The 22,616-nt window shown below is 44.4% G+C and overlaps 1 protein-coding gene across 1 annotated transcript in view; it reads right to left on the bottom strand.

The window, feature by feature from the left end:
• Window positions 1-22,616, bottom strand: part of LOC311123960 (ADP-ribose glycohydrolase MACROD2-like) — a gene marked incomplete at its 3' end in the record, with an annotated part of 814,537 nt that overhangs the window by 4,092 nt on the left and 787,829 nt on the right. Inside the window, 1 exon segment of the mRNA XM_084158236.1 lies at window positions 19,590-19,620. Coding sequence (XP_084014362.1) covers window positions 19,590-19,620 — 31 coding nt within the window.

The following is a 22,616-nucleotide window of genomic DNA, read 5'->3' as shown; positions in this document are numbered from 1 at the left end:
TGCTGACAGGTGTATAAAATCGAGCACACAGCCATGCAATCTCCATAGACAAACATTGGCAGTAGAATGGCCTTACTGAAGAGGTCAGTGACTTTCAACGTGGCACCGCCATAGGATGCCACCTTTCTAACAAGTCAATTCTTCAAATGTCTGCTAGAGCTGCCCCGGTTAACTGTAAGTGCTGTTATTGTGAAGTGTAAACGTCTAGGAGCAACAACGGCTCAGCCGCGAAGTGGCTCACAGAACAGGACTGCTGAGTCCTCGGTTGCAACACTCACTACCAAGCCCAAACTGCCTCTGGAAACAACGTCAGCACAGGAACTGTTCGTCAGGAGCTTCGTGAAATGGGTTTCCATGGCCGAAAAGCCTAAAATCACCATGCACAATGCCATTGGACTCTGACGGACGAATCTGTGTTTGGTGGATGCCAGGAGAACGCTACCTGCCCAATGCATAGTGCCAACTGTAAAGTTTGGTGGAGGAGGAATAATGGTCTGGGGCTGTTTTTCATGGTTCAGGCTAGGCCCCTTCGTTCCAGTGAAGGGAAATCTTAACGCTACAGCATATAATGACATTCTAGACGATTCTGTGCTTCCAACTTTGTGGCAACTGTTTGGGGAAGGCCCTTTCCTGTTTCAGCATGACAATGCCTCCGTGCACAAAGCGAGGTCCATACAGAAATGGTTTGTCGAGATTGGTGTGGAAGAACTTGACTGGCCTGCACAGAGCCCTGACCTCAACCCCATCGAACACCTTTGGGATTAATTGGAACGCCGACTGTGAGCCAGGCCTAATCGTCCAACATCAGTGGCCGACCTCACTAATGCTCTTGTAGCTGAATTGAAGCAAGTCCCCACAGCAATGTTCCAACATCTAGTGGAAAGCCTTCCCAGAAGAGTGGAGGCTGTTATAGCAGCAATGGGGTGACCAACTCCATATTAATGCCCATGATTTTGGAATGAGATGTTCGACGAGCAGGTGTCCACATACTTCTGGTCATGTAGTGTATCTATCATCCTTTTTGTCTCTCCAACCTCTACCCATCGGTGTCTTTCTGACCATGATGGCTCTCTCCTGTTTCTCTTTCTCTCTTTCTCTCTTTCTCTCTCCCTCTTTCCCTTCCATCTCTCTCCTTCCCTCCCTAACCTCTCTGTCTCTCCATCTTTGACAGTACTGCTGAGAAGCAGGGAATAGCAGGGGATAGCAAGGGACAGCTGAGCTCTGCACTCTAAACTGTAGGTCCTGGAAAAGGGGGATGAGAAGGAGGGAGATGGGGGTGAAGGAGGGAGGGGGAGGGGAGGATGGGAATGTGAGCTGAATACTAGCAGGCCTGAGAGGTTCCAGTCTGTCTGTCTATAGTTCAGTCTGTCTGTCTGTAGTGAACTGCTACTAAACTGCTTGCTTACAATCACTACCCTTGAGCTAACAACTCCATATTCTGAAGGCTTCCGATGCCTTTCACAGATCACCTAAGACTGATTTTCCCAAATGCACAGTCACACATATCACAGATTCACACTCACACCCACACAGATGAGTAAATAGATGAGAAAGACGACAACTATGGTGATATAAACAGCATCAACTATGGTGATATAAACAGCATCTTGTGAAGAGCACACAACATGAGGAGTGTCAGGTGAATAAGCAAATAAATACATAAATAAATCAATCAATATTGATGTTAGGAGGCAGGAGGCCCGTCTGTCTGTGAGTCTCCTCTCCTCCTCTCTTCTCTCCTTCCTTCCTCTTTTCTCATATCCTCTCTGTTTCTCTCTCTTTATCTATCTCTCTTTCCATTCTCTCTCTTTCTTTCAATCTTTCTCTCTCTTCTCTCTACCAACACTCTACCTTATGAGCTATGGTAGTTGGTGGTGTTGAGAATAACTATTAAGTCTTAATCATAAAATATTGTGCTGCACTGGCCAAAAGTAGTGAGTGGAAGGCCGCCAGTACATTTAATCTATTTAGCACAGTTTCTACAAATCCACTATCGATTTGAACATCATCACTATTAATCATATAGCAGGGTCTGGAGAGAGTGATGGAGGGAGAGAGAAAGAGAGAGATAGAGAGGGGGAGAGAGGGTCTGGAGAGAGTGAGTGTAGAGAAAGAAAAGAAGAAGAGAGAGGTAGGGGAAGAGAGGTAGAGAGATATAGCAAGATCGAGAAAGAAAGGCCGAAAGAGAGAGAGAGATCGAGTGAGAGAAAAGAGAGAAAAAGAGAGTGAGGGCATGAGAAGCACAAAAAGAGAGGGAGAGAGCACACACACACACACACACACCGGCACGCACGCACACACACACACACACACACACAGGCACGCACGCACACACACACACACACACACACACACACACAGGCAAGCACGCACACACACACACACACACACACACACACACACACACACACACAGGCAAGCACGCACACACACACACACACACACACAGGCACGCACGCACACACACACACACACACACACACAGGCAAGCACGCACACACACACACACACACACACACACACACACACACAGGCACGCACGCACACACACACACACACACACACACACACACACACACACACACACACAGACAGACACACACACACACAGGCACGCACGCACACACACACACACACACACACACAGGCACGCACGCACACACACACACACACACACACACACACACAGGCAAGCACGCACACACACACACACACACACACACACAGGCACGCACGCACACACACACACACACACACACACACACACACACACACACACACACAGGCAAGCACGCACACACACACACACACACACACACACACAGGCACGCACGCACACACACACACACACACACACACACACACACACACACACACACAGACAGACACACACACACACAGACACACACACAGACACGCACAGACACACACACACACACACACACAGACACACATAGACACACACACACAGGCACGCACGCACACCACACAACAGCAGGCGGGCTACCAACAACACACAGCACGACACACACACCAAAAACACACACACACACACACACACACACACAACACAGACAGACACACACACACACACACACACACACAACACACACACACGACACACACACACACACACATGCACACACACACACACACACACACACACAGCGCACGCACACACCACACACACACAACAGACACACACAGACACACACAGACACACACACACAGACACACAAACACACACACACACAGGCACGCACGCACACACACACACACACAGACGCACGCACGCATGCACACACACACACACACACACACAGACACACATAGGCACGCACGCACGCACACACACACACAGACTCACACAGACACACACACAGGCACGCACGCACACACACACACACACAGACACATACACACACAGACATGCACACACCCACAGACACACACACAGACACGCACAGACACACACACACACACACACACACAGACACACATAGACACACACACACACAGGCACGCACGCGCACACACACACACACACACACACACACACACACAAACACACACACACACACACAGACAGACATGCACACACACACACACACACACACAGACACACATAGACACACACACACAGGCACGCACGCACACACACACACACACACACACACACACACACACACACAGACAGACAGACATGCACACACACACAGACACAAACACACATACACAGACACACACACACACACACACAGACACGCACGCACACACACACACACACACACACACAGACACACACAGACACACACACACAGACACACAAACAAACACACACACAGGCACGCACGCACACACACACACACACACAGACGCACGCACACACACACACACACACACACACACACACAGACACACACAGGCACGCACGCACGCACACACACACACAGACTCACACAGACACACACACACAGGCACGCACGCACACACACAGACACATACACACACACAGACACACACAGACACACACACACATACACGCACACACACACACACACACACACACACACACACACACAGATGCCCAAGGTCAACAGTAGCAGTCGCAGTGCTCTCTCTGATCATTCGTCTCCCTCACAACAACATCCCCCCTGCACAAAATATTTTTCCTCACCCCGCCTCACCTTGCCTCTTCCTTCCCTCACAACTTCCCTACCCTGCTCCTCACCCCTTCTCCCCAGCCTGGACTAGCATGTCTATGTGCTCTAAACAGACACAACAATAAAATGTTTCCCTCCCTCCCGCTCTCTATTTCTCTCCACTGCCAGCAGAGCTCTCTATAGCTCCACAGCTCCACAATGGTGTGATGCTACAGTCCTTTCATTTTACATAACAAGACCATTCAAATTGACTGCCTCCTACAAATCAACTAACAATAAATACTGTCAAAATGCCAGGCTCTACAAGCCTTAGTACACAACTTGTAAATATCATAAAAAATTAATAAACACTTGTACTTCCTTTCTTTCTCACTTGGTCTCTCTCGCTCTCTCTTTTCCCCCTCTCTCTCTCACACAATCTCGTTCACAATCTCTCTCTCTCTCTCTCTCTCTCTCTCTCTCTCTCTCTCTCTCTCTCTCTCTCTCTCTCTCTCTCTCTCTCTCTCTCTCTCTCTCTCTCTCCCTCTCTCTCTCTCTCTCTCTCTCTCTCTCTCTCTCTCTCTCTCTCTCTCTCTCTCTACCCTCTGGTGTATGCTGTGCCGTGGTGTGTTGGGTTGATAAATAACACTGCACCACCTGAGTCCTCATCAGAGACACAGCATTGGGCTGCCTGTTATACACCGATCCCATCAGCAGTGTCTCAAAAAGACACATCTCCCAGAGCCCACTGTGTTAGGCCAAAGGAGGAGAGAAAAGGGGGAGAGGGGGGACAGGAGAGCAGGAGACAGGTGAGGAACAGGGAGGTCCTGGAGGGCCCAGTCATCACTCCGCTTGACGCTTAGCCCCTACCGCCAGCCCTCCCTCCCTCACTCCCTTGCGCTGACAGATTAGGTTTAGCTGAACCCTCCACACTGCAAATGGAGCAGGAAGAGAGGAAAACAGAGTGAGTGAGAGAGAGAGAGAGAGATAGAGATAGAGAGAGAGAGAGAGAGGGAGAGGGAGAGGTAGAGAGAGAGAGAGAGAGAGAGAGAGAGAGAGAGAGAGAGAGAGAGAGGTAGAGAGAGAGAGAGAGAGAGAGAGGAGAGGTAGAGAGAGAGAGAGAGAGAGAGAGAGAGAGAGAGAGAGAGAGAGAGAGAGAGAGAGAGAGAGAGAGAGAGAGAGAGAGAGAGAGAGAGAGAGAGAGAGAGAGAGAGGACAGAGCACAGCAGAGTCTGTGGCACGTGGACTAAAGGGAGTGATTGCATAATATTAACATAGTACATACAGTACCATCCATTACATGACTGTTTCCATGTAGGCTCAGTGACCGAGGATGACAGGAAACAGTTAGATAATATTGCTCATTTTGTCTCAGAATGTCATAGTACTATCCCTATGGCACTCTAACCCAAATAACCCTAACCCTGGCATTAAATAAACTGCAGCACACTGGCAATCTTGTTTACTCCACCATCTTTTTGATGCTCCACCAATAAATAGGCCAGCAAAAATGGTTGCCTCAATCGATGGTGAATTTGATAAGCAACATTGTTCAACATGATTCAATTCTCTAATAAAATAAAGTGAAAACCTCAGAGGTATGTTTCTCTGTGTTCTCTCTCTCATCTATCTCTTTCTCTCTCTCTTTCATCTCTCTCTCATCTCTCTCTCTTTCTCTCTCTCTCTCTCCCTCCCCCATGTATTCTGTAAACCAAATCAAATGTAGTCATGGTTCACAGTATTCCGTACAAGGCTTTTGCTATAATCAACGTTCTCTGTTACAGTAATCGATAAGATAACTCTGTGTACCTTTTTTGGGTAATTTAATTACTTTTCCCTTTCATTTACTTATCAATAACCATGTTGTTTATATATTTTGATTAATTGGGTCAGAGAATTCCGTATAACAAATTAAAAACCAATCTAGTATGACCATATTTGAGTTCCCTTAAGTTGAATTATGGCCGGTCTAATACCTACAGTGAGGGAAAAAAGTATTTGATCCCCTGCTGATTTTGTACGTTTGCCCACTGACAAAGACATGATCAGTCTATAATTTTAATGGTTTATTTGAACAATGAGAGACAGAATAACAACAAAATAATCCAGAAAAACGCATGTCAAAAATTTTATAAATTGATTTGCATTTTAATGAGGGAAATAAGTATTTGACCCCTCTGCAAAACATGACTTAGTACTTGGTGGCAAAACCCTTGTTGGCAATCACAGAGGTCAGACGTTTGTTGTAGTTGGCCACCAGGTTTGCACACATCTCAGGAGGGATTTTGTTCTACTCCTCTTTGCAGATCTTCTCCAAGTCATTAAGGTTTCGAGGCTGACATTTGGCAACTCGAACCTTCAGCTCCCTCCACAGATTTTCTATGGGATTAAGGTCTGGAGACTGGCTAGGCCACTCCAGGACCTTAATGTGCTTCTTCTTGAGCCACTCTTTTGTTGCCTTGGCCGTGTGTTTTGGGTCATTGTCATGCTGGAATACCCATCCACGACCCATTTTCAATGTCCTGGCTGAGGGAAGGAGGTTCTCACCCAAGATTTGACGGTACATAGCCCCGTCCATCGTCCCTTTGATGCGGTGAAGTTGTCCTGTCCCCTTAGCAGAAAAACACCCCCAAAGCATAATGTTTCCACCTCCATGTTTGACGGTGGGGATGGTGTTCTTGGGGTCATAGGCAGCATTCCTCCTCCTCCAAACACAGCGAGTTGAGTTGATGCCAAAGAGCTCGATTTTGGTCTCATCTGGCCATAACACTTTCACCCAGTTCTCCTCTGAATCATTCAGATGTTCATTGGCAAACTTAAGGCCCTGTATATGTGCTTTCTTGAGCAGGGGGACCATGCGGGCGCTGCAGGATTTCAGTCCTTCACGGCGTAGTGTGTTACCAATTGTTTTCTTAGTGACTATGGTCCCAGCTGCCTTGAGATCATTGACAAGATCCTGCCGTGTAGTTCTGGGCTGATTCCTCACCGTTCTCATGATCATTGCAACTCCACGAGGTGAGATCTTGCATGGAGCCCCAGGCCGAGGGAGATTGACAGTTATTTTGTGTTTCTTCCATTTGCGAATAATCGCACCAACTGTTGTCACCTTCTCACCAAGCTGCTTGGCGATGGTCTTGTAGCCCATTCCAGCCTTGGGTAGGTCTACAATCTTGTCCCTGACATCCTTGGAGAGCTCTTTGGTCTTGGCCATGGTGGAAAGTTTGGAATCTGATTGATTGATTGCTTCTGTGGACAGGTGTCTTTTATACAGGTAACAAGCTGAGATTAGGAGCACTCCCTTTAAGAGTGTGGTCCTAATCTCAGCTCGTTACCTGTATAAAAGACACCTGGGAGCCAGAAATCTTTCTGATTGAGAGGGGGTCAAATACTTATTTCCCTCATTAAAATGCAAATCAATTTATAACATTTTTGACATGCGTTTTTCTGGATTTTTTTTTTGTTATTCTGTCTCTCACTGTTCAAATAAACCTACCATTAAAATTATAGACTGATCATTTCTTTGTCAGTGGGCAAACGTACAAAATCAGCAGGGGATCAAATACTTTTTTCCCTCACTGTATCAGAAATACACCATATAACCTGATATGAAATAAATATACTATGAAGTGTTCACTGTCATTCTAATACTCTGCAGTGTGTTTTCACTAGTTACAATCTGGATAATAGAACAGGGAGAAGTCATGGTCTAAATAAAGTCAGGATTACGACCTATACTGCAGAGAAAAACCTTCCCTGCAAAATCGACATACTACTAGACCGACCCCACTAGAGGACAGAGCAGCAGACTAGCCACCCAGGACAGGGAGAAGACTCCAGACGCCACCAGGTGTCAAATGCCCCAGAGCTCCACTACTAAAGCAGACAGCATAGCCAGGGACACAGGGACACACAGGGCAGGGCTGTGACCATGACCGACTTATCAGACCAGGGAAGGAGAGAAAATACAGAGAGAAAGAAAGGGAGAGGGCAGTAGGGTTGCTAGAGAGAAAAAATAGAAAGATCAAAAGAGAAAGGGAGGTAGAAGTGGTAGAGGCAAGAGAAAGATCGAGAGAAAGAGAGAGAAAGATTGAGATTGTGTTCAAGAAAAAAAAAAAGAGAAAAAGAGAGAGAGAAAGAGAGAGAGAGAGAAAGATAGAGAGAGAGAAAGAGAGAGAGAGAGAGAGAGAGAGAGAGAGAGAGAGAGAGAGAGAGAGAGAAAGAGAGAGAGAGAGAGAGAGAGAGAGAGAGAGAGAGATAGAGAGATAGAGAAAGATAGAGAGAGAGAGAGAGAGAGAGAGAGAGAGAGAGAGAAAGAGAGAAAAAGAGAGAGAGAGAAGAAAGAGAGAAAGATAGATAGAGAGAGAGAGAGAAAGATAGAGAGAGAGAAAGAGAGAGAGAGAGAGAGAGAAAGAGAGAGAGAGAGAGAGAGAGAGAGAGAGAGAGAGAGAGAGAGAGAGAGAGAGAGAGAGAGAGAGAGAGAGAGAGAGAGAGAGAGAGAGAGAGAGAGAGAGAGAGAGAGCAGTCTCCTCAGATGACCTTGGAAACCTTCCAAGAAGCTGATGACACACTGGTGTCCTACATGATCAAATTAAACACGGGTGACATTTTATTTCTCTCCTATTCAAAACATCTGTGCTCGCTGCGACTGAGTGATACGCAACAAAGAAAAGTTGTACTTTCAAAGTAGCTAAAGCTATTGTCCTCTGGGTGAGGAGTGAAGAGGGAGTGAGGTATTTTTACATTAGGTTTATCATCCGTAGCGCTGGAGTAGAATAAGGCTAGTGTTGAGTATAAAGCACACCGTGTAACTCTGTCAAATGGGCTAGAAGACTCCCCCGGCTCCCTCTGAGTATAGGGTCTGCGTCCCAAATGGCACCCTATTCCATATGTAGTGGACTTCTTTTGACCAGGGCCCATAGGGAATCCCATAGGGCTCTGGAACAAAAGTAGTGCACTACAGATGTAGGATCTTAATTTGATCACCTGTATTTGAGGTTTAAAAGGCTTCTGAAGTTTGTCATTTCCACTTTTAAATTTCAGATTTGATTTTCCCTTACAAAAACGTCTCAACCCCTACAAAAATGTCCATTAATTATAATCCACACTGTAGAAAACCCTCTCTCTGGCCCTGTGGGGGAGGCACACACTCTGTAGCCTTTACTGCTGAAGTAGCCTACAATGCCCCGCCTCAGCCTGACTCCATTGTCCAGTGGTAGAGGCCACTTCACACCTCTGTGTTAGGGACCAGATTCAGAGATTTTGAGATTCTGATTCAGAGATTCAGATTCAGAGTGTTTAATAGTGTACTGGATTGCAGGTGTGATTGCAGAGTACAGTGAAAATCTTAGGGTCCGAGCTCCAACATGCCGCACTAAGTGAAATAAAATAATGAAAATGGTAACAAAAACAACAACAATAGAAATAGAAATAGCACTATATAAATCATAACAACTATATTTGGCATAGTTTATGTGTACTTCACCATTCAGGCCATGTGGTACACTCTGCCCTATCACTATTCTACAGTCTTAGAAAAAAGGATTCCAAATAGGTTCTTTGCGGAAGGATAGGGTTCTACCAAGAACCGTTTTGATCAGAAGATCCATTTTTGGAAGACAAGGGTTCTTTGTTAATTAAAGGGTTGTACCTAGAACCTTTAACATCCTGAGAACTGTTTTTTGGAAGAAAGGGTTCTTTGATTATTCTTTGGAAGGCAAGAAGGATTCTTTGGAAGGCAAGAAGGGTTCTACATAGAACCATACATAATATTTCCCAGCATGCTCTATTGCAGGGAGATTTTCTGAATTGTTTGTTTTACTGTAATATCTGTATTTTTGCATGTACATTGATTGGATGATTAATTTTATGCTTCACAAAGATAAATAACACCGTTTTCTAAACTAATCCAATCTATTGGATTTATTGCATCCGTTACTGAGATGGTTGTTCCAGTTTAGATGATTGAGGTAGTCTCAGTAGTCAATCTTTCTTACCCTGGCAGTCACTCTGAATGCAGGTTGCGGGTGATTAACAATTCCACTTGTTGGATATCCTAACTCTGGCTGTATTCCAATAGGAATTACACATCACTTTGCAAGCCCCCAAAAATGATTGTGCCCCCCCCCCACTTGAGGGAATTTATTATTAAATATACTTATTGTAGGCTAATAATAATTGTGCCCTGCCCTCCCATGCATTTCATATGCCCCCCTTAAGACTGAGGTCTGGCGACGGGTCTGCTTGCAGGCCTGATGTGGCCTGTTCAACCTCTCTTTCGGAACGTCTGAGATCCCCAGAGATTGGAAAGCTGCCGCGGTCATCCCCCTATTCAAAGGGGGTGACACTCTAGATCCAAACTGTTACAGACCTATATCCATCCTGCCCTGCCTTTCGAATGTTTTTGAAAGCCAAGTTAACAAACAGATCACTGACCATTTCGAATCCCACCGTACCTTCTCCGCTATGCAATCCGGTTTCCGAGCTGGTCATGGGTGCACCTCAGCCACGCTCAAGGTGGCTAAACGATATTATAACCACAATCGATAATAGACAGTACTGTGCAGCCGTCTTCATCGACCTGGCCAAGGCTTTTGACTCTGTCAACCACTGCATTCTTATTGGCAGACTAAATAGCCTTGGTTTCTCAAATGACTGCCTCGCCTGGTTCACCAACTACTTCTCAGATAGAGTTCAATGTGTCAAATCGGAGGGCCTGTTGTCTGGACCTATGGCAGTCTCTATGGGGGTGCCACAGGGTTCAATTCTTGGGCCGACTCTTTTCTCCGTGTATATCAATGATGTCGCTCTTGCTGCTGGTGACTCTCAGATCCACCTCTATGCAGACGACACCATTTTGTATACATCTGGCCCTTCATTGGACACTGTGTTAACAAACCTCCAAACGAGCTTCAATGCCATACAACACTCCTTCCGTAGCCTCCAACTGCTCTTAAACACTAGTAAAACTAAATGCATGATCTTCAATCGAACGCTGCTGGCACCCGCCCACCCAACTAGAATCACTACTCTCGACGGGTCTGACCTAGAGTATGTGGACAACTACAAATACCTAGGTGTCTGGTTAGACTGTAAACTCTCCTTCCAGACTCACATTAAGCATCTCCAATCCAAAGTTAAATCTAGAATCGGCTTCCTATTTCGCAACAAAGCCTCCTTCACTCATGCTGCCAAACATGCCCTCGTAAGACTGACTATCCTACCAATCCTTGACTTCGGCGATGTCATTTACAAAATAGCCTCCAACACTCTACTCAGCAAATTGGATGTAGTCTATCACAGTGCCATCCGTTTTGTCACCAAAGCCCCATATACTACCCACCACTGTGACCTGTACGATCTTGTTGGCTGGTCCTCACTACATATTCGTCGCCAAACCCACTGGCTCCAGGCCATCTATAAATCACTGCTAGGCAAATCTCTGCCTTATCTTAGCTCATTGGTCACCATAGCAACACCCACCCGTAGTATGCGCTCCAGCAGGTATATCTCACTGGTCATCCCCAAAGCCAACACCTCCTTTAGCCGCCATTCCTTCCAGTTCTCTGCTGCCAATGACTGGAACGAACTGCAAAAATCTCTGAAGCTGGAGACTCTTATCTCCCTCACTAACTTTAAGCATCAGTTGTCAGAGCACCTTACCGATCACTGCCACTGTACACAGCCCTTCTGAAATTAGCCCACTCAACTACCTCATCCCCATATTGTTATTTATTTTGCTCATTTGCACCCCAATATCTCTATTTGCACATAATCTCTTGCACATCTATCATTCCAGTGTTAATACCAATTGTAATTATTTTGCACTATGGCCTATTTATTGCCTTACCTCCATAACTTGCTACATTTGCACACACTGTATAGATATTTTCTGTGGTATTTTTGACTTTATGTTTTGTTTTACCCCATATGTAACTCTGTGTTGTTGTTTTTATCGCACTGCTTTGCTTTATCTTGGCCAGGTCGCAGTTGTAAATGAGAACTTGTTCTCAACTGGCTTACCTGGTTAAATAAAGGTGAATTTTTTTTAAATAAAAGATTCCTAACACCACTGTGTTAAGGCGTCAGCATGCTTCAGTTCAGCTAGCCAAAGTCGGCTAGGCGAACCGAACGAGTGTGCATACACCCTTAAAAACGAGAGAAAAGCAGCAATAGTACTGTTCGTACATTTTGAGACGCCGTAGCCAGTATAAACTTCCTCAAAACAGTCAGAATTATTCTAAGATAAATCAAGAAATCAGTCATTAATTTTGACGTTTTTGCCAAGGAGATCTTAGCCGCGCAGTTTTACATCTAACTAAGATGTATGCTGCAGTTTTCTCAATGAAAATTTTGCCATGAAAACGAGTCGTCTCTCGTTGAATGACAAAAAATACTTTATTGAAGAATCCCTACAGTTGACCAATCACGGACGAAGGGGCGTAGACTTCGGCTGGCCTGGAGACATTTTTTGGTATGCCCGAACAGCCGAAAAAAACCTTACCAAAGTCCAAAACTAACAAAAAACGTCACAAAATGTTGTCATAATATATGTACAAACTCTTCCGAACCGTTTCAGCTGGGAAGCATTCGGACGGCTTTAGGGTATAACTAGGCCCTAAAAAAAGGCCTTATGATATATGTAATGTATTGTCATAAATAATAACATTTTAAAGGCTAATAAGGCTGGTGGAACCGTTCATAGAGAATTTTAGGAAGAACCGTCCAAAGATAAAAGGGTTCTCAGTAGAACCCTTCATGGAGGATTCTAGGTAGAACCATATACAAGAGGTTATTTGAAAAACCCTACATAGAGGGTTCTAGATAGAACCCTATGCAACAGGTTCCCAGCACCAAAAAGGGTTCCCCTGTGGGGACAAGCCGAAAAACCCTGTATGGGTCTATTTAGCACCTTTTTTTCTAAGAGTGTATTGGTGAAGTTGTATATCACACACCTAATATGGCCAACCAGTGACCTCATCACGTCCAGAGTCATTTCCTGCTACAGCCATAGCTATGTCCAACATGGCTGCGGTTTACACACACACAAAAATGGTTCTAAATAGTACCAGATCGGGGTTTGTTGGCTTGTAACCATAACGTAACCCTTTTTGGTGCTATATAGAACCCTTTTTTGAAGGTTAAAGAACAATACTCATAAGGTTCTAAATGGAAACTATATTTTGCTATAAAGAACCCTTTTCTAAGGTTCTATAAAGAACCATTAAAAAAGGTTATATATTGCACCAAAAAAGGGTTCCGCTACGGTTACAACCCTTGGGGCTATATAGAACCCTTTTTTATGGTTCTTAATAGAACATTTATGGAGAATGGTTCTATAAATAACCTTTCTTAATCTGAAAGGTTCTTTGTATATCCTTTTGAGGAACCATACAGTTTTTTAAAATTCTGGCCAGTCATATTATATTGTTAAAATTCCTTAGGTGTTATTGTGTTAATTTACAAGTTGAATCAAGTGAGCTACTTCTGGAACAGCTGGAGGCCCCTGAGGAGAGAATTTAGAACCACTGACTGATTTAGTCAACCATTCTCAATTGACACAAGGCCATACATGAGTCTTTCACAAGACACTGTCACGAGTGGCCATAGTCATATGTAATGGTATAACACAACAGATAAACTAGAATGACACTCTCACTCACAATTGCACAAAAAGAGCTGTGCAATTGTGAGCCGCCTCCCCTACATTTGAATTATCACTAAAAGAGAAAATAACCCTTTTATGATGTGCAAAGAAGAGCTCAAAGGGTTCTTTAAGTCATTATGGTTCCACATAAAACCATCACCCTTCCCAAAGAACCCTTGAGGAATCCTAATATTTTGGTGTGTACATGTTAGCATGTTAGCATCCTAGCCTGCTAACAACTAGCCGCTAACTGTACTGTGCATAGGGTTTATACAGCCCTCCATGATGGCCTATAGCCTGAAGCCTACTATAGCCATTGTCCTACTAGCCTAGCATGCTAGCCTCACCTGTATATATATTGTATAATATGCTAACTGCTAATTGCATCCTGTTTTATACTGCCTATGCTAGGCTAGTCCCTTACTACGGTATGTTACCATTACTGATATGCAGCATGTTAGCCTACTAGTATTTCTGTACTGTATGCCTATTACCAGCCAATACCGTTAGCATGCTAGCACAGCCAATGCTACAATAGCCATTCCCATTGTGTGCTAGCCCATTGCTACCTTACTGCTGCTATGTATATGTTACATTATTACAATTTCTACTGTTTACAGGGCGGCATGTAGCCTAGCGGTTAGGGCGTTGGACCAGTAACCGAAAGGTCACTGGTTTGAATACCCGAGCCGACAAGATGAAAATGTGCCCTTGAGAAAGGCACTTAAAGATGCACTCTCAAACTTTTTTTATAATTTCAGCCAGTAGTTTTGAAAGTGGTGCTCACATGCCAAAAGTGGTCACGTTTTTTTGTGTACTATGTCATCAAATTGTGTACTATGTCATCCATTTCGCATGATATGTCACGTCCTGCAATTTGTTTGTTTTTAATGCAATTTGTATGATATCTTACGAATCCAATTCATATTATATGTTACGAATTTGTTGTGCTTAAGATCCTGGAGTGCATCTTTAACCCTAATTTGCGCCAGGGGCGCCGTACTACTATGACTGACCCTGTAAAACAACACATTTCACTGTGCCTATCGTGTATGTGACAATAAAACATATTGTATTTATTTTTTATTTTTTATAGCCTCATATTGTTTTAAGGCCAGTTTATACTTGGTCTAACGACATGTCTGTGAACAATTAGAATGCGACAAGTGTCGCTGGTCAAAACTACAGTTAATGTCTCTGCGACTGTCGCAACGTCCGTTGTCGTGGTTACTGGGCTGTTACAGCAACAAGACCAAATCCATCTTGCCATCATTACCTTGTAAATAATTATGTTGTTGTGGGTTTATTTTCCGGAAAAATTAATTAAAAGTAGATAAAGTTAAGACGTTGTCAGCTATTCTCTGGTCATTATTTTAACTGGCTAGCCAACTAGCTAGCTAAAAAGCTAGCAACAAACCAAAACATTGTTTAGAAAGTTGCTTTTAGTTGCCTGGCTTGATAGGTTGACATTTGATACATTCATTTTTAAACGGATGGGTTTATTGATGTTCAAATAGAACAAGTAGGCTATTTGGAGCACTGGGCTGCTGCTGTCGTTTTTTGTTTACACTTTTTCATAACGACAAGTTAGATGTTGGCCGAATGTTCATGATGTCACTGCGACAACTGTCTCCAGACATGTCCATAGACCAACTGTAAAACAGCCTTTACTCTTGTGTAATATACACTGAGAATACAAAACATTAAGAACACTCTTTCCATGACATAGACTGACCAGGTGAATCCAGGTGAAAGCTATGATCCCTTATTGATGTTACTTGTTAAATTCACTTCCATCAGTGTAGATGAAGGGAAGGAGACTAGGGATTTAACCCCGACGAATTGAGGCTGTTTTGAGGGCAAAGGGGGGAGGGGGGGGGGGGGGTGCAACTCAATATTGGGAAGGTGTTTCTAATGTTTGGTATACTCAGCACAAACAGACCTGCGACTAGATAGCTAGATAGACTAGATAGCTCATCATCTGTGTTAATCAAAGAATGCTCAGGGAGACTTGTTATTTAACCAGTGAAATTAGTTTAGGATTTATAAAAGGTCATTGTCACACCGAATATCAACAGATCTGGGACCTGGCCATAGTATTTTGTGTTTAGCATCCAAATATGTCACTCCAAATATGAACAGATCTGGGACCAGGCTACAGTATATTCTGTTGAGCATCCAAATCAGGAAGTATGAATCCAATCTCTTCTTTGTTTACATCCATAATGAGAGGCTCTGACATTCTCTTCTCACTGAAATTAAAGTCATCACTTGAAATCTCATCCCTGCTTTGTTTTTAAAGTAGGTGTTTCTCGCACCCAGACTCACACATTATCTATTTCGAAACATAATCACAATAAGGCAAATCAGCTTAAACGTTGCTAAATACATCTTCACGCCGTTCACTGGGTAGGTCAACTTTTATTGTTTGTGTCTGTGCAACCAACACTGGCAGACTTTGATTTTTAATAGATGTTTCTAACACTTACTATGTCATATTCACAGGGTCAGTTTGACAAAACAACACATCCCGTTAGTTAGACCAATTCCTAATAGACCACTTCCTGTTTGGTATACTCAGTGTATATTTCCTGTTTCTTCTGTCCATTTTAGAAAACCATTATTCACTTTCACCAATTGTATTCCTCTTCCTGTTTGCTGTGTGTATGTAGTGTGTTTCTGTTTGATGTGTGTGTGCGTGTGTGTGTTTGGATCTGGTAATAAAGTGTGGATTTCTACTGGTCATTTCTGTTAAGCAGGACCCCGGGACAGTTGTGCTTAATAATTCACATTTCCTGTTGCTGAAGGATTATTTTCCTGATGTAGCAAACTGGCTCAAATTAAGATCCTACATCTGTATACAGTATAGGGAATAGGGTGCCATTTTGGACGGGCCCTAGTTCTCTGTTACCCACTGATACAGCACACCCTCCCTGTGTACCTTGAACTGTCCCCAGCCAAGCTCCCTCTCCAGGCTAAGCTCCCTAAAGTAAATCCCCATGATTTAAAGGAGAGTTGGAGACTGGGCAGTAGGCAGTATGGGAGGGGAGGAGGCTAGTTCTAGTGAGCCACTACTAGCTCATCACTGGGGAGAGATAAGGAGAAGGTGCCATGATCTTGACCAGATATGAAGGGGTTAAGAGGGAGGAGTGTATGTGTGTGTGTGTGTTGGTGTGTGCTAAAATTGACCGGAGATGGAGGGAGTTAGAAGGAGAGTGTGTGTGTGTTTGTGCGTGCGTGCATGAGCCAGAAAGCTCAGCGTTCGTCGGCAGGGTGAAAACTGTTAGCTACTCTGGCCCTCTCTAACCCTCTCTAACCCTCTCTGACCCTCTGAGCTGGACACCACACTGGGCTCACGGTGTCTGTCTGGACACACTGGACATCACACCCACAGAGCCTGGGTGGATTATGATGTGGCTATACAGACAGAGGCTGCGTCCCAAATGGTACCCTATTCCCTACATAGAGCACTACTTTTGGTGGTTGTCTGTGATATGTGGATGTGACCCTAGTGGACCCTGGTCAAAAGTAGTACACTATGTAGGGAATAGGGTACCGTTTGGGAGGCGGACAGTCTCTGAGGATTACACACAGACACATATCTCAGACAACCACCAGTCACTGTAAAACCCCTTTGTCAACAATATCCCTTCAAATCCTTCAAAGACGGATGAGGAGGAGGGTGAGGGATGAGTAAACACGGACTACCAGACCTGGTCCGCATCTCAAATGGCACCCTATTCCCCATAGGGCTCAGGTCAAAAGTAGTGCACTATACAGGCAATAGGGTGTCATTGGTACACACGCTTGGTTTAAAATATTATCCAAATGTTTTCAATTCTTTGAATGTTTGCTTTAGCTTGCTTCGAATGCCAAGTGGGTGGGGTTTGCACATTTAAGACTATTCTATTGGTTTCATTGCGCCAGGCAAACTCAATCAAGCCCAGATAAACTATTTGACATGATTTTGAATACTATTTGAACCCAGGTCTAACAGATAGGAATGTGTTCAGAACTAGAAGCATGTGTTCCAGTATTCCGGTGTTTTGGTGTTTAGAAGGCTCTGATTGGTCTGATAGGGTTCTAAATGCCAGTGTATGGCTGGATCTGTCAGGTAAATGTGAGACTTAATGTTCCCGTCCATGGTTTGACACGGTGCTAGCTAGACCTTGGTTGGGTACATCCCAAATGGCACTCTATTCCCTTCATAGAGGGCCCTGGTCAAAAGTAGTGCACTATAAAGGGAATAGGGTGCCATTTGGGACGCAGCACTTCCGCTCCGTGCCAAGATTGATAATCTCAAGCCTCTCATAAACCCTCCGATACTGCAGCCCATTACAAGGCTGTTCTAAAGCGTTCTCTCTCTCTCTCAATGCCAGCAGAAATGAGGCCTCTGCAAGGTCTCTCATACCAGACTATACTGTGCATACTGCAGGTTGAAATCCTTCACCCTAGGTGAGGAATTTCTTGATTATGTCAGTGTTGTGTGTTGTGAAGACATTGAGAGGTGTCTGCTCCTCAGAAGGAATAATCCGCTTGAACCACAGGTCGGTCGTGTGGCGGCAGCCGCCCATGATTGATGGGAGAACAGGACCAACACTTAATAACCTCTATCATGCCTCGCGACCTCGCGACCCTATGGTGTGTGCCAGTTTGTTTATGGGTGGTACGTCCGTCCCTTTCTCCCTCCCTCCCTCACCCGCACGCCGACACGCTAACCAGTGCCCGACCGCTGCAGAATCTCTGCTGGGGCTAATGGGCCGGACTGAGGGATTGGACTGTCAGCACGGAGCTGGGAGTCATTTTTCTTCCTTCCCGCACGGCCGTCTGAGGTAGACGTAGAGGTAGCCCCTGTGCACCCCTTGCGACGCCCTACCCCATGCTCTCCCAATCATCTGTCAGCGGTGACGGAGCCTGCTGGAATAAGGGGGCGTGAGGGAGGAGAGGGAGGGTGTCAATTAGCCTTAGCTGTCCTGACAAATCTGTTTTTCCTCTCTCCACCACAACCACTGAGGCTGCAGCCGCTGAGGCCCTGGACAACTCGGTCCCTCGTTCCTCTCTGTCACTTTGTGGGGGCTGTGGATTTGTTTTGCCGCTGCAATTACAAGTCTGTAAATGGGTCACACACAGACACTCCATTACAATGTGTGTCTCAGTGTGTGTCTCAGTGTGTATGTGAGGGGACCAAGTGAGAGGAAGAGTTAGAGGAAGGAAATAAAGAGTCCTTTGCACCTTTCATGACGAAACGTACAAAGAGGACTTGACCTTAGTAATACTCTCAAATGTAAACAAACACAATAGGCCTGGAAAGAGAATAAGTCATTAGTACTGGGGGGATTACATTACATCATCATCATACTGTACTGCCTCTGAAGCCCCCCCCCCCCCCCCCCCCCCCCCACCACCAGTGGAGGTGATGCAGTTAGTTATGGAGAGGGAGGGCTAACCGCTAAGCTGTTTATTTATTTATTGAATAGTCTGTTTAATACTTGTCCCAGTCCCAGCCTGTGTACTGTTTAGCCCTTTCCTTTGAAGTGAGGAAATCTGGGTATAGAGGAGTGGAGTGGTGTGGTGTAACAGACGGCAGAAGACTGCAGAGACACACAGTCACCAGCAATTATGTGGAATGAAACTTCATATAAAGAGGATACGGCCATTCCCATAGGGGTGGGTTGTCTTGAATGGATAATAAGAATGATACGAAATAGGTTAGAGTGAAACTGTAGTCACATCCATCCGACACATAAATACACATCCAAGATATACAGTAACACACAAAAAGAAAATAACAAGAACAGCCTTACCGTAGATTCCTGTGGATATACATGGGAAGGCCTGTGGAAAGAAAGAGAGAGACGACGGTCAGTGCATGTTTCCATTATAAAATGTACATTGTAAAACGCCACGTACGTAAAATACAGTATTGGTAATTTTCCATCTCTCCAGCACGGGAATAGAGAAACCTAAGCCAGCAGGTAGTAAAATAAAATGTGTCAGTTTCTATTATTCATTGACTGTCTTTAATATTGCTCTCTACTGGTGGCCTTTGAAACCCGTTCTACTCAATGCTCCTTTTCATTTTCTAATAAGTACAGCACTAACATAACATACTGTATCTGTATCCCAAATGGCACCATATTCCCTTTATAGTGCACTACTTTAGACCAGAGTCCTATGGGCCCTGATAATAAGTAGAACACCATATAAGGAATAGGGTACCATTTTGGACGCAGACACTAACATACCTTACATGTGATTTATATTAAACTACTTATGATGAAATCCACCACAGGCATGTAGTGATTCCAATAATACTGTATGGCACGCCTCTATATAATACACTCCCAATGTGAAATGTTACAGGATCATTATCTTGCAGAATATAAGTTACAGTATACTTTAATAGGGTTTCCCAAACTAAGGGCCGCGACCCCATGTGGGGTCGTCTGATTTGAAAATGTGGTTGAAAGAGGGAAATATGCATTTGATTTTTAGAGCCGGGGTTATGTCAGTAACCTCCGGTAGTTGCTAGATGCGGTTGTAATAAACAGAGCGGTTTCTGTTTTCTTCCAAAAAATTTGACTCTCTTTTGAATGGTTTAAGCTACAAAATATGATGACCCCATCATTGAAAGATAAGACTCTCAGGAACACATACGTACACTACATGACCAAAAGTATGTGGACATCTGCTCGTCTAACATCTCATTCCAAAATCATGGGCATATAATATGGAGTTGTTCCCCCCTTTGCTGTTATAACAGCCTCCACTCTTCTGGGAAGGCTTTCCAACTGGCTCGCAGTCTGCGTTCCAATTCAACCCAAAGGTGTTCGATGGAGTTGAGGTCAGGGCTATGTGCAGGCCAGTCAAGTTGTTCCACACCAATCTCGACAAACCATTTCTGTATGGACCTCGCTTTGTGCACAGGGACATTGTCATGCTGAAACAGGAAAGGGCCTTCCCCAAACTGTTGCCATAAAGTTGGAAGCACAGAATAGTCTAGAATGTCATTGTATGCTGCAGCGTTAAGATTTTCCTTCATTGGAACTAAGGGGCCTAGCCCGAACCATAAAAAAAAAACTCCTCCACCAAACTTTACAGTTGGCACTATGCATTCAGGCAGGTAGCGTTCTCCTGGCATCTGTCAAACCCAGATTTGTCACAAGTGTGATTCATCACTCCAGAGAACGCGTTTCCACTGCTCCAGAGTCCACTGGCGGCGAGCTTTACACCACTCCAGTCGACTCTTGGCATTGTGTGCATGGTGATCTTAGGCTTGTGTGCGGCTGTTCGGCCATGGAAAAACATTGATGAACAGTTCTTGTGCTGACGTTGCTTCCAGAGGTAGTTTGGAACTCGGTAGTGAGTGTTGCAACCGAGGACAGACGATTTTTACGATGGTCCCGTTCTGTGAGCTTGTGTGGCCTACCACTTCGCAGCTGAGACAATGTTGCTCCTAGACTTTTCCATTTCACAAATGGGGCAGATCTAGCAGGGCAGAAATTTGACGAACTGACTTGTTGGAAAGGTGGCATCCTATGACGGTGCAACGTTGAAAGTCAATGAGCTCTTCAATAAGGCCATTCTATTGCCAATGTTTATCTATGGAGATTGCATGGGTGTGTGCTTGATATTATACACCTGTCAGAAACAGTTGTGGCTGAAATAGCCAAATCCACTCATTTGAAGTGGTGTCCACATACTATTGTAGATATAGTGTATGTACTGTTTCCCGCTACTATGCCCAGAAGCCATTAGAACAGATTGGATAAGACCAGGCACTAAATCAGACAGGGGATAAAGAACATCATCAAGGGGAAAATAATAAAGACAAATATATTTTAAAAAGATACGTGTATATATATTTACAAAAACATATATGGGGGATTGGAAATGATGCAGACAATTACATTGATGGAAGCTACAATCTATCTGCAGTATTAAAGCTGGTCTACTCCCCCCCCCCGTCAATGACTATGTTATTTTCAACAAAGAAGCTCATACAACATTATTGCCTGATGGTCTTCTGAACTTCCCAATACCTTTCTGATGCATTTCAATCACTTCAAACCATACTGTCTTCAGATTGAAATACTGTCAAAAATACTGCCAGACTGATTTGTAGTAGACTGTCATAGTCCAAATAAACAAAGTTAACATTGGCCGTAGATTACATAACTTGTTGAAACCATTTGATATCAAAATGGGTTCGGGGCCAAAAAAAGTATGTTTAGTATGTTACTTTGCAGAAAGTAAGTTTCAGATCTACTGATTCCATCCAGAAAAACAATAAACTTTATGCACACACACACATGCAATTTGTTACGCACACAAATCTACTTATAAAGCACTCCACACTTTCACACATTGACGTATTCAAAAATGGCTGTCACAATATTGCACTAATTAATGTTATGTGTGATTAAATTGAAGCCATATTTCGGCAAGACAGCGGACGTGGTCACACACACAACCACACACATACTAGCTAGCGGGGACTTGTCCTAAGGGGAACAGTAGATCAGCGCTATGGTGGATCCAAAGGTACATCTCTCTGCATAGTAATTATACTCATGAATATCATAATGAAAAAATGAATCAGATTGATCTGTCCCGGGAGCCAGAGCTCTCTCTCTCAAATGCACGCGCACACACACGCGCACACACACACACACACACACACACACACACACACACACACACACACACACACACACACACACACACACACACACATACACACACACACACACACACACACACACACACACACACACACACACACACACACACACACACACACCAGCCTGTATCTCTGTCTGTCTATACAC

Source organism: Coregonus lavaretus (genome assembly GCF_964263955.1).
Source record: "Coregonus lavaretus genome assembly, chromosome: 1".
Taxonomy (NCBI): Eukaryota; Metazoa; Chordata; class Actinopteri; order Salmoniformes; family Salmonidae; genus Coregonus; species Coregonus lavaretus.
This window is presented reverse-complemented; position numbering and strand designations above follow the sequence as displayed.